The 15,824-nt window shown below is 35.5% G+C and overlaps 2 protein-coding genes across 2 annotated transcripts; one reads left to right on the top strand and one right to left on the bottom strand.

Moving 5' to 3' along the window:
• The first annotated feature begins 1,637 nt into the window (after positions 1-1,637).
• LOC116116955 (guard cell S-type anion channel SLAC1-like) lies at positions 1,638-3,796 on the top strand. Its single transcript, XM_031402989.1, has 3 exons — positions 1,638-2,206; positions 2,328-3,133; positions 3,221-3,796. Exons 1-3 carry the CDS (start codon positions 1,694-1,696, stop codon positions 3,483-3,485), a joined length of 1,584 nt encoding a protein of 527 aa, XP_031258849.1. The 5' UTR covers positions 1,638-1,693; the 3' UTR covers positions 3,486-3,796.
• LOC116116950 (protein TPX2) lies at positions 3,167-8,486 on the bottom strand. Its single transcript, XM_031402985.1, has 17 exons — positions 8,429-8,486; positions 7,722-7,872; positions 7,358-7,466; positions 7,125-7,175; positions 6,408-6,505; positions 6,250-6,325; positions 6,111-6,173; positions 5,834-5,920; positions 5,578-5,636; positions 5,373-5,472; positions 5,240-5,305; positions 5,079-5,141; positions 4,826-4,903; positions 4,672-4,716; positions 4,445-4,539; positions 3,584-4,344; positions 3,167-3,469 (listed from the first exon to the last, which is right to left on the bottom strand). Exons 1-16 carry the CDS (start codon positions 8,484-8,486, stop codon positions 4,326-4,328), a joined length of 1,218 nt encoding a protein of 405 aa, XP_031258845.1. The 3' UTR covers positions 3,167-3,469; positions 3,584-4,325.
• Positions 8,487-15,824: the final 7,338 nt, after the last annotated feature.

Genomic DNA, 15,824 nt, shown 5'->3' with positions numbered 1-15,824 from the left:
TTCTACCAAGTGCTTTGGCGTACGATAGGTACGCGACCAATGGCTATTTCCTCCACATCTATAGCACTTGTTTTCATTATCTTTCGGGATCTTGTTATGTGAGTGGTTTCTTTTCTCATGCATTGATTCAAACTTGTTCCACTTGTGATGGTTTGATTGAAACTTCTTAGTATTACCACCTCTGGGTCAAAAATTGTTTTGCCCACGATCTCGACCACACCCATGCCCACAATTATTACTGCTAATAGTCACATTCACTTCAAGGAACAGTTGAGAGCCAGTGGGATGATTTTGATGGTTTCTTTGTAATAGTTCATTGTTTTGCTCAACAATAAGCAAACAAGAAATTAATTCAAAATACTTTTTAAAGTTGTGTTCCTGGTATTGCTACTATAGGAGCATATTAGAAGGGCGGAAAAGTGGAGAATTATATTTTTTTTTTAACATGTTTTCTTTAGATATTTTCTTCCACATAATCTTAATTTAGAGACAATGCAAAATAAAGTAGAATTATGTACTCACTATCAAATTTATAATCTTGTAGACACAAATGAAGTCATATTAAGCCATTGGGAGTATTACAGATTTGTTATACTCAAATCTCTCCTTCAAATTAATCCCCAATTGAAGTGGATCTTTTATATCCTTATACTCAGCTTGCAGTTCTTCTTGGATATGATGCCGAAGGAAAATAATAGCTTTTGATATGTCCAGCAAAGACGCCATGTTTCCTTAATTGATCACTTCCCCTAGTTTCATTGATTCCAAATGGAGAGTAGTGTTTAGGGCCAATTCATCATAGTTATTTCCATCTAGTCTCAGGGCCTCACACTGGAGCTTCACAAGAAAGTAATAATTAACTTCAAAACTTCGGATTCTAATATCAAAATCTTAAAACTTCATATTTTAATATCAAAATCAAAATTTAGTCCTTCGCCGCCTCAAAATGCAAGTGGGTGGATGTCCACTTATTTATAACATCATAACAAATTTTTACTAAATGTGGTATTGGATTTATAATTTTTTAAAGTTGCGATACCATAATCCTAGAACATAGCCAAAGCTATTTGATAGCTATTTTGTATTTTTATAGTTATAATATTTATTGTATTTTCCTTAATACAAAAAACTCCCAGTAAAAGGTATGACAATACTAGAGGTTTTAAGAAAAAGTTTCCCATTACTTAGAGGTATTTGACAGTAAGCAGTACTCATGTAGGCACTTATGTAAAACTTTGTTTCCTGTATACATAAGGATGACGAATTTATACATCAGAACGAGGTAGTAAAACTTTTACAATGGTTGATTGAGCCTTAAACTAATAATCAATCTTACTTTCTCTTTAATTACTTAATTCACTGGCAAAACCCGTGAACTGTCATAGAAACTTGAAACCTCTCAGTTTTTTCATTGACTGACACTTTTCCTAAGCCACAAAATTATTGATCTTCTCTCACGAGAAATCCCTCAAACTCTCACCTTTCCTTGCTAAAAAGTATTGGCTACTATTTCATCTTATTACCAAACAACTAACAACCATAAGAACCTATACCCTTTTCAATACTTCTCGTGAAGCCTTCCTACAAGTTAAATTGCTTAAGTGTTTGATTGACAAATCTTGTAAAAATATCATTAAAACCTTAAATTATAAAAACACCAGGTTGAGGTTAAGTCTTAATACAAGTAAAATATATGGAAACGCGAGCAACTTCTCCAAATTCCCTTGGGACTCATTTTGTGGATGTTCATGAAGTTGTGCCAGAAGAAGAGGAAGAAGGAATAACCAGAATGCAAGACAAAGTAAAAAGAGGTTTGAACAAAGGCATTAGAGCGGTTAGAGAATCGAGAAGACCGGGCCATAGGAGTTTTAGTAGACAAGTGTCGCTGGAGACGGGCTTTTCAGTGCTGAATAGAGAAACTAATGGTAAAGATGAGAGAAGGGTTCTTCCGAGAAGTGGACGTAGTTTTGGAGGATTTGACTCGGCTAATAGGTTCAGTGGAGAAGCTAGGAAAGGAGACTTCAGCATGTTTAAAACCAAATCCACTCTCAGTAAGCAGAATTCTTTGTTGCCAACAAGAAAGGAGAAAGAATTGGAATCCCAGAGAACCGATGGCTCTGGCAGACTTGATGAATTCCTTAATAAAAGCGTTCCTGCTGGCAGATATTTCGCAGCTCTTAGAGGTCCTGAATTAGACGAAGTCAAGGTAATTGATCCTTCTTCTCTTTTCTGCTTTTTCGTCAGCCTATATGCATGAAAACAGTTGAGATGGACTAATAAAGTGTCTCAAATATACATATTCATACTCTTGTAACTAAATTGTGCAGGAATACGAGGACATTCTGCTGCCGAAAGATGAGAAATGGCCCTTTCTTCTTCGGTTCCCAATTGGTTGCTTTGGTATATGTCTCGGTCTCAGCAGCCAAGCTGTCCTATGGCGTGCTCTTGCAACAAGTCCAGCTACCAAATTTCTCCACATTCCTCCTTACATCAACCTCGCCTTGTGGCTATTAGCACTAGCAGTTCTTGTATCAGTTTTTATCACCTACTTACTCAAATGCATTTTCTACTTTGAAGCTGTGAAAAGAGAATACTTCCATCCAGTCAGGGTCAATTTCTTCTTTGCTCCATGGGTTGTGTGCATGTTCTTAGCCATTGGAGTACCACCGATGCTAGCACCTGGTCCTCTGCACCCTGCCATTTGGTGCGCCTTCATGGCACCCTATTTCTTTCTTGAACTCAAGATTTATGGACAATGGCTTTCTGGAGGTAAAAGGCGTCTTTGTAAGGTAGCCAACCCGTCTTCTCATTTATCAGTGGTTGGAAACTTTGTTGGGGCAATTTTGGCTGCTAAGGTTGGGTGGAAGGAGGCTGGAAAGTTTTTATGGGCCATTGGTTTTGCACATTATCTTGTGGTGTTTGTGACATTATACCAAAGATTGCCAACAAGTGAAGCATTGCCAAAAGAGTTACACCCTGTCTACTCTATGTTCATTGCTGCCCCATCGGCTGCCAGCATCGCTTGGGAAACTATCTATGGAGATTTCGATGGGTTGTCGAGGAATTGCTTCTTCATTGCACTTTTTCTGTATATCTCATTGGTTGTACGTATCAACTTCTTCACAGGGTTCAGGTGAGAAACTTTTTGATCAATTTATGGCAATTCAAATTTTCACTTGAATTGATTCATACGTTAATTATATGTTTAACCATTTCACAGGTTCTCAGTGGCATGGTGGTCTTATACATTCCCTATGACAACAGCATCAGTGGCAACAATCAAGTATGCAGAGCAGGTTCCTTGTGTTCTAAGCAAGGGGCTCGCACTTAGTCTTTCCTTCATGTCATCAACAATGGTGTCTGTGTTATTCGTGTCCACTCTTCTTCACGCCTTTGTTTGGCACACATTATTCCCTAATGATCTTGCCATTGCCATAACAAAGAGAAGGCTTGTCAAGGAGAAGAAACCCTTCAAAAGAGCATAAGATATAAGGCGTTGGACAAAGAATGCTCTAACCAAGCATAATTCATCCAATAAAGATTTTGACAGAGGAAATGAAGGAGGGTACTAAAACTTCATTACCTGCTTGGATATAAATTATACTACTCTCCTATAAGAATATTTCATGCTTCCTGGAATTGTACTTCTGAAACAAATCTGGAAATGCATTGTACACATGGCATAAATACCAACGTTAATGATTGAGTAATAAAGAATTTGTCATTTCATAGACTATAATTTAACACTCTTTTTTACTATTTGTATGTAATTTTGATGTTATTCATGATTGTCCTCCTCAAGTCCATAGCCATAATGTTAGAATGATTAGTGCAGCGGATTCAATCTTCCCCCATTCTTGTTTCCATCTACTTCCTGCCATATCCAACACAATTACAGAAGCAATCATGCTAAGCTAATCAGAACTACAAAAAGGGCTGCACCAACTCAGCCTGTGAAAATTGAAAACTAGAAGAAACTTGTATTTCTCAATTAATGTCTGTTACAAAGTGTTAATGCTAAAAAAAAAAAAAAAAAAAAAAAAAATTTGGTAGATGGTATGAGTGAGGAGGCCTTGACAACTGTACAACATTGACCTTCAAATTATTGAGATTATGCACAGCCACCTACAGAGTGTATGGACTAAGGAAGTTGGTTTAGCATAAATCTGTTAGATCAGTGGCTTGAGATATAAAATGTTGAATTATAGAACTGTGCCCTCCATGATTTCATACAGCAAAAAACAAGCTGTTGAAATTTTTTGCAATTATCAAGTATTTGAGATGCCAATGCAGGAAACCTGTTTAGGAACTTGACCATCTTACTCTCACCGGATACCCAAACTCCTGTCGCAATTTCAAATTCAGTTACCGAAATCAGAATGTAGAACATAAGGAACTTATTAACAAAAAGTAGAATTGATTATCCTACGTTCAGTGGGCATACCTCCTTGCATTCAAGCGGGTGCTGACTTCATCATTGCAGCATTGATTCTGCTTTCCACCAAACATAGATGATTTTTCTTTCACCAAATGTGCTGTCTATGATGAGACATGAATAACATGCATCCATGGGGGAAAACAATTAATAAGAGTGCTAAGAAGAAAAGGAATATAAAACTAAACCTATAATGCGTAAATGAAGTTGTTTATTCACAAATATGCCAATCCTACCTCATACTCTGGCTGGAAAGAAATCAATCTATTTTCTTTAGAGCCCTTACACCAAAAACAAAATAACAAACAACTCAGTATGGTATTAACCAAATTGATCATTGATGGTATACTCCGTTCATTTAGTAATTATAAAGTTTAAAAAAGCTAGAACCTTCATAGCCATGAAGGTAGGTCGAGGCAATTTCAACTGAGATCCATTATTTGGCTGGAGTTCTGACGTCAGGGAGAGCTAGCAATTAACAAAAGGAACCATTAGGATAATATGTTGAAACAAACAGTCAATAACACAACCACATGCTTCAATTTTTTGCCACAATAAAGATAGAATATCAGGTAAATTTTATTACAATCTGAAAGTAAGGCGTGAAAGGGAAAACAAGCCAACATAGTTATACAGAATTTACCTTGCTGAAAAGATCTATTGGTACATTAGGCTGAACCCTCTTCCCACTTTGGAAATTAAATTCCTGCATAAGATTTAAAATGATATCTATCCCAGTTATATTCTATCAAAAGGCATCTCAATATCCAAGAAATAAATATTAGATAGGTAGTTATGAACTACCATTGGTACTGTGGTTTCCCGTTTGCTATTCCGAAAAACACCAATATCTCCTTTACTTGAAAATATCTGCACTCAGAGAGGGTTAAGGCCTTCAATAATTTGCTATGAAATTTCACAGGTATTTTACACTTACCTTCCTATTAAGAGGGCGAGCTTTAAAACTGTGCACTATATGATGCACATCCTTCCTTGGAGCACTCATGCTACTTGTTCCGGTAAAAGTAGGAGCAGTTCTAAGAGTAAGCACATTTTTATCAATTAATAAGTATTTACCAGTGAATGAGAATTTCCTTCTAGTTATATTGAAGTTACTACCAAAAAAAAAACATAACACTAACCTCCCAAAATCTCTATTTCCATTCCCTGCAACAAAAAAAGTACTAGGTTTGTCGGATTCCTGCAAAGACTGTAAGTTTAGTTTCCCAAAAGTACACATATTAACGACATATACTAATGGAAAGTAAGAAAACATATACTAATTACATGTTTCTGGCACACATTGACTATTGCAAATATTTATTCTGCTTGAACACAAGGTCTTGTCCAATGACTAAAGATAGCTTTCTTGATGATAATCAGAATACAAAAGATTACCTTGTCAGAAGCAGTATAATGATGTATGGAAGACGGAACAGATGACGTCTGCTGCATAGCCCTCTCCAATGTCTTCAAGTGAAATTCCTGATAAAAATATAACAAATGTCTGAGTGAGAAATGGCGATACAAGGGACTTGTTTCACCCAGTCAATGATCTTTCTGTTTTTTTCTTTTTTGGCTGGTAAGAGACCATAGTTTGCCATTACGCTGCTTTAAATAGTATCATAGTGCTATTAATCAACCAACAAGTAGGAGACAGGTGTCAAGCACTCACTTGAAATTCTGGCAACTTTGGAGCACTCTTCTTTGGAATCGACAAGGTAGGAGCCTTGAGAATCTGCAAGATTGTTAACAATAAAGGCAAAGCAGAAAACAATCAAATATTCTTATAGGTAACATATTTAGGTACCAACTTTTCTGTTCAATGGTCTCGCTTTAAACCTATGTGCTGCAGCCATATCATTTTCTTGTTCTATAATATTCTTCGGCCTGAAATATGGATATGCAATTAGCCCAGCAGCCATTGGAGAAAACGTAGTTTATATCTATTGTTAGAATAACAATCGCAAACCTTGTCCTTTGGGCCCTATGTGCTGTTTCAAGGTCAGGCTCTCTTGGAACAGTGAGTTTCAGCTTCGCCAGCACAGAGTTTTTATCAAAAGTTCCATCCTGCAAAGCCACCCAGAAATGATTCGTAAATTTTACAGCTTGTATGTATCCCTTGGAAGATTTTCACAACATAATCCCTCAATATGTCCCTTTGTTGATTTTCGGAACATGATCTCCCCGAGCCCTAAACATAGGCCCAAACATGACCTTTGAGAGAAGACAGAGCAGTCCACCAATAGATATTTACCACTCTCTTCTAGCCTTCATCTAATTTTTATAGTTCAAATTCCAACAACTATTGGCTATCATTTTATATATCAACTAAACCATATAACAAGTTAAACATACAATGACCAAAAGTTTAGTTCTACCGAAATTTCCAACTTTTGACCCACTAGAACCCAAAAAGCAAATTGAACTTCTGCCTATTAGTTATAAGAGTTTCAAGAATAGAATGGAATTATATTTGTCCAAAAAGTGCTATAAAGGAAGTCTAACCTCCACATTCTAGACATAATTTTTAAATTATTCACATTCGAACAACAAAATTATTTAGCAAAAGAAACTAATGAGAAAACTAATTTCCTAACATAAGTGAAATGTCAGACCAGTAAATTAATCAATCATGTATGACAGTATGAGGCACTGGAAAAATTGAATATAATTTGAGGTAACATGCCTTTTTAGGTGTCTTGTGAACAAAGTTAGTTTGCAGCTTGTCATCAGCAACCTGTTATGCAGAAAACATGATAAGCTTAGAGGTCTGTAAAATGAGGTTAAACTAACAAGCATAAAATTATGACCTTGCCCTAAATTTCTAGCTAATTCTAGCCCCTCAGGCAACAATTCACGACTGAGCCTATCAAAAGGTTGCGCTGGATGGTTAACTCAGCATGTAGCACAGTTTTATACCTTACGCAAGTGACCTCCCTCTAGTTTCTGCCTCTTGGGAGCTTGACTTTCAACCAGAGAAGAATTACACAAGCTCCTTTCACCATTTTGAACCGGTAGCATCTGATATCTAACAATCAAGGGCAACGGCATAAAAAAACTTACATACAAGTTTAGAGATTAAGATGGTTAAACGAGTCACTATTACTCATTATCATGGAGTAACGATTCATCTATGAGCAATAACCAAACTTGGAAGAATGTGCTCCAAACAGAAGGGCCTCAACTAACAATATAAGAGCTTTTAAACTACAATTGTATGAGAGAGAGAGAGAGAGAAACTACGAAGAAGAAAATTAAAGAACAGAGAAATTCACATATTTACCTAGAATTACCAACTTGAGCAGCCTTATTTTGCTTGGCCAACTGACTTGCTGTTGGTTTCATCAAAGTTGAGATCCTAGGGGTAAATGTCTTTGCTGGTTTAGCTTTTGTTTTTACTTTATCAGTGGACATGTGATCATAAAATTTCAATCCTGTGGGGAAAGCAAGAGATATAATTCAAAAGCATCAGTTATCAAAGTGTCAAACTGTTCAAATGGATTTAAAAGAAAGAAAAAAAAAAAAACAATAATGCTACGGACACCGAAGGTTTACACCGAATTTTTGTACCGACCGACGTATCATCTGAGTCAGAAGTAGCCACGTAGCACACTAATAAGTATTCCGTGAATGAACGGTTGTCCATCAAATATGGACGAGCGTCTATATATGATGGACAGTCGTTCAATAACAATGGACTCCCATCCATATTATATGGACAGAAGTCCATTTCCTCTATCCATAAATTTTTAAAAATAAAATAATGGACGCCTGTCCGTATAAGTACATGGACGGGCGTCCATCTGAAATGGATGGCCGTTCATCTAAAATGGACGCCGTCCATCTAAAATTGACACAAATAAAAAAACTAAGTTGAAGAAACCACTTGTACCCTCAAGGCCAGGAAAAGAAGCTGAAGCTAGAATAAAAGAATTTGCTTTAAAAGCACCATTTTTAAAGTCTACTGCTCCTCGAATAAAAGCATCCTACCTTGGAAGTAACAACACCACTTCAACTGTTTCAACCAACTACTACACACAACATCCATGCTTTCAGTTTGGTTTTTTAGTAATCCAAACAGCCAAACAAGGGATGAGCGTCCATTAAATATGGAGTAGAAGGAAACTTGTTTAGTGTGCACTTAGAGAAGAGCAAGAAAGTGAACAAACTTCCACTTCTTGATCATCTCCAGTTTCAGTGGCAAGTAAAAGCCAAGTGGAGATAAAAATGGAACTGAAGTGCAGGCTAGTAAAGAAAGTGAAGAACTTGAGCAGTAGCAAGAAATGGACAGGAAAACAGATGAGGAAGTTCAAGAAGTTCACGGGGAACCCTTCCATTGAAGCAGCCATAAAGCTGGAGAAGAAAAGGGTTGATAAGAAGCAAAAAGAACTTGATAGGGAGAGTAGTGGCAACCCACTTGTGGGATTGTTCAATAGACTTGTTAAAGAAAATCTGAGTAAAGAGAAAGAGAGGCTGGAGAAGGCCGAGGTGACTTTTAAGGCTCTTGACTTCAACAAGGTGATTCTTGTCCGTTGAATATAGACGCCCGTCCATATAATATGGACGGGCGGGCGTCCATTCTTATTGTTTTATAATTGTATAATTTAAACTATGGACGGGCGTCCATTCGAGATCTTCCTAAAGCGAGTGTGGCTTCGCTCTAGGTCTAGAATCCCGAATCCACCTGTTATTCACAGCTGATCTCAATATGTTGACTAATCAAATTCCCTAGTTTTAGTGCACTTTCATAGGCATTCTAAACCCAAGGTCACGAATGTGTTTCCACCATGGTTCAAATCTTATGTTCTAGTGGTAGATATGGAACTGACCAAAGCTTGGTGGTCCCCTATAGCACAACTTTTTATTTTATTTTAAATAAAAACTCTCCAGAAAATTATACAAAGCCACACAAGTTACCGATACGGACATTTTAATTAAAGCTCAATGATTGGGCTCATAACCAGTTTAACTCTTAAATACAATGGGCCACATTTGGTATGTGCTATTCCATTAAACTCTTTAATTAAATACTCTGTTAGAAAACTTTAATAATTAATCTAATTAATTTTAAATTAAAACTCTATCCATATGGCAATTACAAATTACATGTGTATCCTCATGGGTATCAATAATTGGATATACGATAAAATTACCATTTTATTCCCAATTACTTCTTAACATGTTAGAGATATTTTTCATCTAATAAATAATTAGGACTGTCCAGTTTATATAAATATAACAAGTCTCAATTTGATGTATTTAATCATCAATAATGGCAAGATTATTATCCAAACCCGTTGAAAATCTTCAAGTGATATTCTTATCTCACTAAAAGTTATGAATTTCAAATTTATGAACTAGAGTTCTCAATGCTATAAATACATTCTCTCAACTAGCTAGGTATTGATCATATACAGTGGTCTCACCTTTTATTTTAATCGAAAAAAATATACTATAAAAAGAAGCTACTCTATCTACTTAGAGATTTAGATAGACACGCCCTTAATTGTTAGAGGTGAATTTTATGCCTAGTTACATATTTATACTAAACATTGATTTCACATGGTCCAGTCACGTATTTTTAAATGTACAAATGTCTATGCCCAATTCTCCACTTTAATGACTTGAGACTCCTCATTGCCCATTGAGGCAAACACAAACAACTTTACCTAAAAAAGTGTGGAACTTATTTTAAGGTCACGAACAAGTTTCAAACTCATATAAAGAACTTAATACATTGACGATTTAAATGAGTAATTCCTTTTTCCATTATTCCATGTTTTTCGTCGAAAAACATCTACCATCTAGGCATATTCCTAATCTCAGGTTATTCCTGCTCCTTGCGAGTTTACATATGGAGTACCTTAAGGGTTTAGAGTAATAATCATTAGATTATATTCGTCAATTTGAGGCTCATGAGCAGTTTGTCTAATCATAAAATAAAGTACTCATAAGCTCTGAACATGCCAATCACTTACAAATTAATTACCAATAAAGAATATTGATCTTCTCCTTAAACATACTCGCAATTAAATTATACAAACAGCAACTGCAACAATGAAAAACAAATCCTCAAAATACTATATATCATTAACGAAAAAAATAATTAAACCATCAAGATTCCAACAAAACGCACCACAACGGCCATGAATCCATAGAAAGTGACCAGTCCTTGCAGTTGCGGCGGATGGTGGAGGAGTAGTTGAAAGAAGAGACACTGGAGGTAAGGTTTCACCTTCAGCCAGCACTGTTATTGCTAGCTTCTGATTTCCATTCGCAATGCTGCCCAACTCCACAATTTACCATTTCTTTCCAGGTGAACTTATATAATTTCATCACTTCCGAACTCAAAGTTGAAGCCACTAGCGACTTCACACACTGTTGGAAGAAGTTGCATCAGTTATTCTCATCACATTGTGTGCTCCTTGTGGTAATTGAAAACTGCACCAACCCAACAAATCAATTAAATCATAATCAATCAGCCATATTCATAAATAATCCTGTTAATTAAAAATTTATAAAGTACTTACTAAGTTTGTCACCACAGCGAAACTCCTTCCCCTCAGCCCACTTTTGGTAATCGAATTTATGGTCCAACCTGTGGCATCCCCAACCACGTAATCTGTAGCCAAAAGGAGGAAGAGAAATGGCTAAAATGACAAGAATGAGAACAAGTTAGAATTAGCCATTTCAAAGAATAGAAGCTTTGGGTGTTGACTCTTGAGAATTAGAAGTAGAGTGCTTGTGACAAAAAGTTGAAATGTTAGCTGCTTATTTATAGGGTTAAGGTATGTGCATTGATCCGGCTTGGGTCGGCATTGCAAATGCCTAGATAGATGAAGGTAATTAGTTTATTTGTTGTTTTGGACGTGTCCGTATGGGGGTATTTTGTATGAAAGGTTCAAAGCGTAGAATGCTAAAATGTCTGCGTTAAATTAAAGTGATGCCTTCCACGTAGATATAACGTAATTTTGCCACCTTACTGAAAAACAGGAAGTAATTAATTTCTAAGCTACAACAATGACAACAATATGATCCATCTTCTAAAAAGTAGCATGACTGTTTCAGTTGTTGGCTAGGCTTGGCTTGGATTACAATTATAAGATTTTAAGGCTGTATATATAATACAATGGATTAATATTATCTGTTTTTAATTTAATGATTACCCAATTATTAATATCACTGAAACTCAATATTACACATTCACTAATTAAGTTATCAAGTAACTTAATTCTTTTATCAAAATGCAAGTGGTGGGGTCCACTATTTATCACTCCCTTTTGGACCTCTACCAATTACTGATATTATATTTAACCTTACTCAAGAAAAATCCCGCTGGACAAAAACCTAAATAAGAAATACAACTCTATAAAAACTGTAAAGTGAAGTTTGACGTGTTTCATATATTGCTTCATCAAAAACCTTATCAGGAAAACCCAGTGGGTCAAAAGCTAGTCAAAGAAAAACAATAAAGTGCACATGTGTCCAATATAATAAACATTTCTAAAACTCCCTCTATCGATGCTCTCCTTGATCAATGTTCCCCCTCATAATGGTAAAACTATTTAGTAATTTATTAAGCCGTTGCATACCATGTCATATACTAACTTTTCAAATGCTGATGTTTTAAAGTCTTAGTGAATAAATCTGCAAGATTGTCACTAGAGCATATTTTGTTTGACATCAATCTCTCGATTTTTGCTGGAGTTCGTGATTGTAAAATAAAACTTCAATGAAAATACTTAGTTTTGTTCTTTTTGATATCATCCTTTCTACTTGAGAAATATTGTTGCATTGTCTTTATTTATAATTTTGGAAGCATCTAAGGTGCGTGGCAACTTGCATGTATTTTCAATATGATGGATGACAATCTTAATCGTACCATTCTCGGTTGGCCTTGTGAAGTACAAGAATCTCCAGTGATTGGAAGAAGTGGCAATCAATGTTTGTTTTGTAGATGGTCATGATACTGAAGTGCCATTGAAAGTAAAAACATATCCTGTCTTGTGAGTGGGCTTTTCGAGGATCATAAAGGTACCCAACATCCGTATAGCCAACTAACTTGGGATCATTACAGATTTCTTCAGACAAAATAATCTTAGGTCTTTTTTTCCACTGAGGTCTTTTATTCCATTAATGTATGAAAACATGTTGGATCCTAGGCTAGTGCGACGAGTTGGTATAGAGCTAAATCTTGCCAGCAGATTTCTGCAAAGGTTATATTTGGTCTCGTACATTGGGTCAAATATAATAATGCACCTATTGCATTTAGATAGGTACTTCAAGAACAGTATCTTTCATCGTTTTCTTTAGGATGAAACGGTCCTTCTTAGGATCAAGACCGACCCCACCATGGGTACTCAAGGGATGAGACTTATCCATATTAAATCATTTTAGGATCTTTTCAATATATTTGATTGATGGATAAGTATTCCATTTGAATAATGCTCAATCTGCAAGCAGAACACTGTTTCGTTTTCCCCACATCCTTCATTTCAAATCTTTTTTTTAAGTACTCAGTAACTTGTAAGCATTTAGGACTCCCAATTAAGTTCATGTCTCGACATCTACCACAATGGCAAATCATGATTCTAACATTTTTATAAAAACACACGAGCATATAGGATTATTGTTGTATCCTTCCTTAATCAAATATTCATTGAGATGATTATATCACTTCGTCTAGATTGTTTCAACCTATATAACAATATTTTAACTTTTATTGATACATGTTCCTTTGACTTCCTTTATTTGCTTCAAGCACTTTAATCCTTCAGGGATTTTCATATAGATACCAGTATCCAATACATTTAATATCAGTGACAATGTCCATGAGACACATATCAAGTTTTTCTGAGACTGATAAACTAATCAAGTATCAAAATGTGATCGCATCCATCACTGTGAACATCTCATCAAAGTCAATCCGAGTCTCTACGGAAATCTTAAGCCACTACTCTAACCTTATACCTACACATCTCATTTCTCATTTCTTTCCTTGTGAACCCATAGGACTAGGGTCCAAATACATTACAATTTGCTAGAAAGTTAATTCTACTGCATTGCTTCTTCCCATTTTGACCAATCATGTCTCTTTCACCTTCATCGATAGAATGTGGCTCAACTCATCATTCATATTTCAGTAGCTACTGTGAATTAATATGTTATTGACAAATTGTCTCACAATTCCACATTTCTCTATATGAGTATAGTTTATAGAAATTCTTCATTTCTATGTTCTTATACTTCTTCAGGAATTTGTTCCTCTTCAGAGGCATATGTCATTTCAAGGATTATTAACTCTTCTAGAGTTAGTTTAGAAGATGTGGAATTGTCTATTATTTTAGTATTGTCAATATTGGCACCTATTTAATTTTGTTCTTTTGTTTCCTAAGAACAATATCATTGGCTCCAATAGTTCTACCACACTTTTGGCATGTAACAGATGAATTGATCTTGCCCACATGGACTGTTCATTGGTAACATCAATCCTTGTTGGAGCATTGATTGCAGGAATGTATGATCTCGTTATTTTCGTTGCATTTGTAAATGCATCAGGCATATGATTGACATATTTTTGGAATGAGTTATTCTTTGCATTTTCAATTTCAGATTGGGATGTGTGAGGACTAAAGGGATATAGAATTTACCTTCCAGAAAGTTCAGCCTTACTTCAAGAGATGTTACCTTTTTCTCTAAAGATGGACATATTGTCTCATCAATATTCCATCTGATGATGGAAATATTTCTTTCATTGATCATGTCTCCAAGTTTCATGATATGTCCTGCAAGGATGCTATGTTTCCTTTACATATTGTCTCATCAAGTGGCAATATGCAAATGTGGTGGTAAATAGATCGTCTATCAAGGGCTCAAGATATTCTGATAATGGATGGTGAGTCATAGCCAACATATATTGTCAAACGATGTTGAGTCCCATTTTGGTGCTTTGAAAGGTGCAATTGGAACTTGCACAACACAATCAAAATTTCTTAAATGGGATATATTATGTTGATGTCCAAATACAAGCTGTATGAGAATATTGATGATATGTAGTAAGGTCAGTAGCGAATTAACGCTGCAACATATAAAAACATGAGCCTAAGCTGAAGTCGGTAATTGTGTATGTAATAGCAACGTTCTTGCAATTAATTGTAAACTTTATAAATGATTCTGCCGCAACAATTCTAGGTATGTACAAGTGGTACTGGGTGCTCACACAATTCCCATTGATGTGCATAGTCATCAATGTCTTTGAGGTAAACTCACCAACATTGTCCAAACAAATTGCTTTAATTGGGTAATCTAGAAAGTGTACTCGTAATCTGATAATTTGTGCTAGTAATCTAGCAAAGCAATGTCATGGGTTATAGTAAACAACGTGATTATCATGTCGATGCGTCAATCATACCATAAAGTAACGAAAGGTCCACTTAGTGGATGAATATGTCCACATATGTCCCCTTGAATTCTTGTAAAAATGATGGGGATTCTCACCAATTTTAGTTAGGGATGGCTTAAGTGTCAATTTGTCTTGTGAGCTAACAATACAGCACTCTCACTAGGGAAAGAATCTTCAGTTTCTTTAACGAGTGCCATGTGAGTTTTCTATGATCCTACGTATCATAGTAGATCCTGGTGACCAGACGATCGTGCCAAATTTAAAAAGTTTAGGATCAGTGAACTTCTGGTTCATAACTACGTAATTTCAATATTCTTTAGAAATGTGTAATATAACCCTATTGAAAAACATGATTTTCTCTAGTATATGCTTCTAGCGTGAAATATTAGTGGTGATGCATAGAAACTCTCCATCATTTTCACTTAAGTTTCAATGGTATCCTTGAATCGTATATCTTTGAAACTAAGCAAATTTCTTCTGGATTTTCTATAGAATATAGTAATACGGATATTTAATTTAGTTTCGCTTGTTAACAAGTGTTGCTCTTCCAAGCCCTCAATTATGTTTACAGGCCCTAATATGGTATTTTCTTAGCTTTAGAAATGTCAAGTCTAAGAAATGTTTTCTATTCCGAATGATGGTGTGCATTGTTGTACTGTTACTATACAAATGTCTTTACCATTATTGATATCATGTTTCAGTTTTGAAATGCATCCTTTAAAAAAAAATTACATCATTGAGGATGTTTACAAACTTGAAACAAAACAAACAAATTCATTGTAAACAATGCATAGTTTGAGAACATACACAATGTTACATAAATCCCGGAAATCAAGAACATTCTCATCACTGCTTTAATATTCACATCGGCATCTCCAACTAAGTCTGAGACATTAAGAATTGGATAAGAATTATCAATATGCTTTGTCTTAGGAGTATTAGTATGGTTTGTCTCTATCTTCTTGTTCTTTATCGATGCTTGTA

This window comes from Pistacia vera, unplaced genomic scaffold (assembly GCF_008641045.1).
Source record: "Pistacia vera cultivar Batoury unplaced genomic scaffold, PisVer_v2 Contig790, whole genome shotgun sequence".
NCBI classification, from domain to species: Eukaryota; Viridiplantae; Streptophyta; class Magnoliopsida; order Sapindales; family Anacardiaceae; genus Pistacia; species Pistacia vera.
This window is presented reverse-complemented; position numbering and strand designations above follow the sequence as displayed.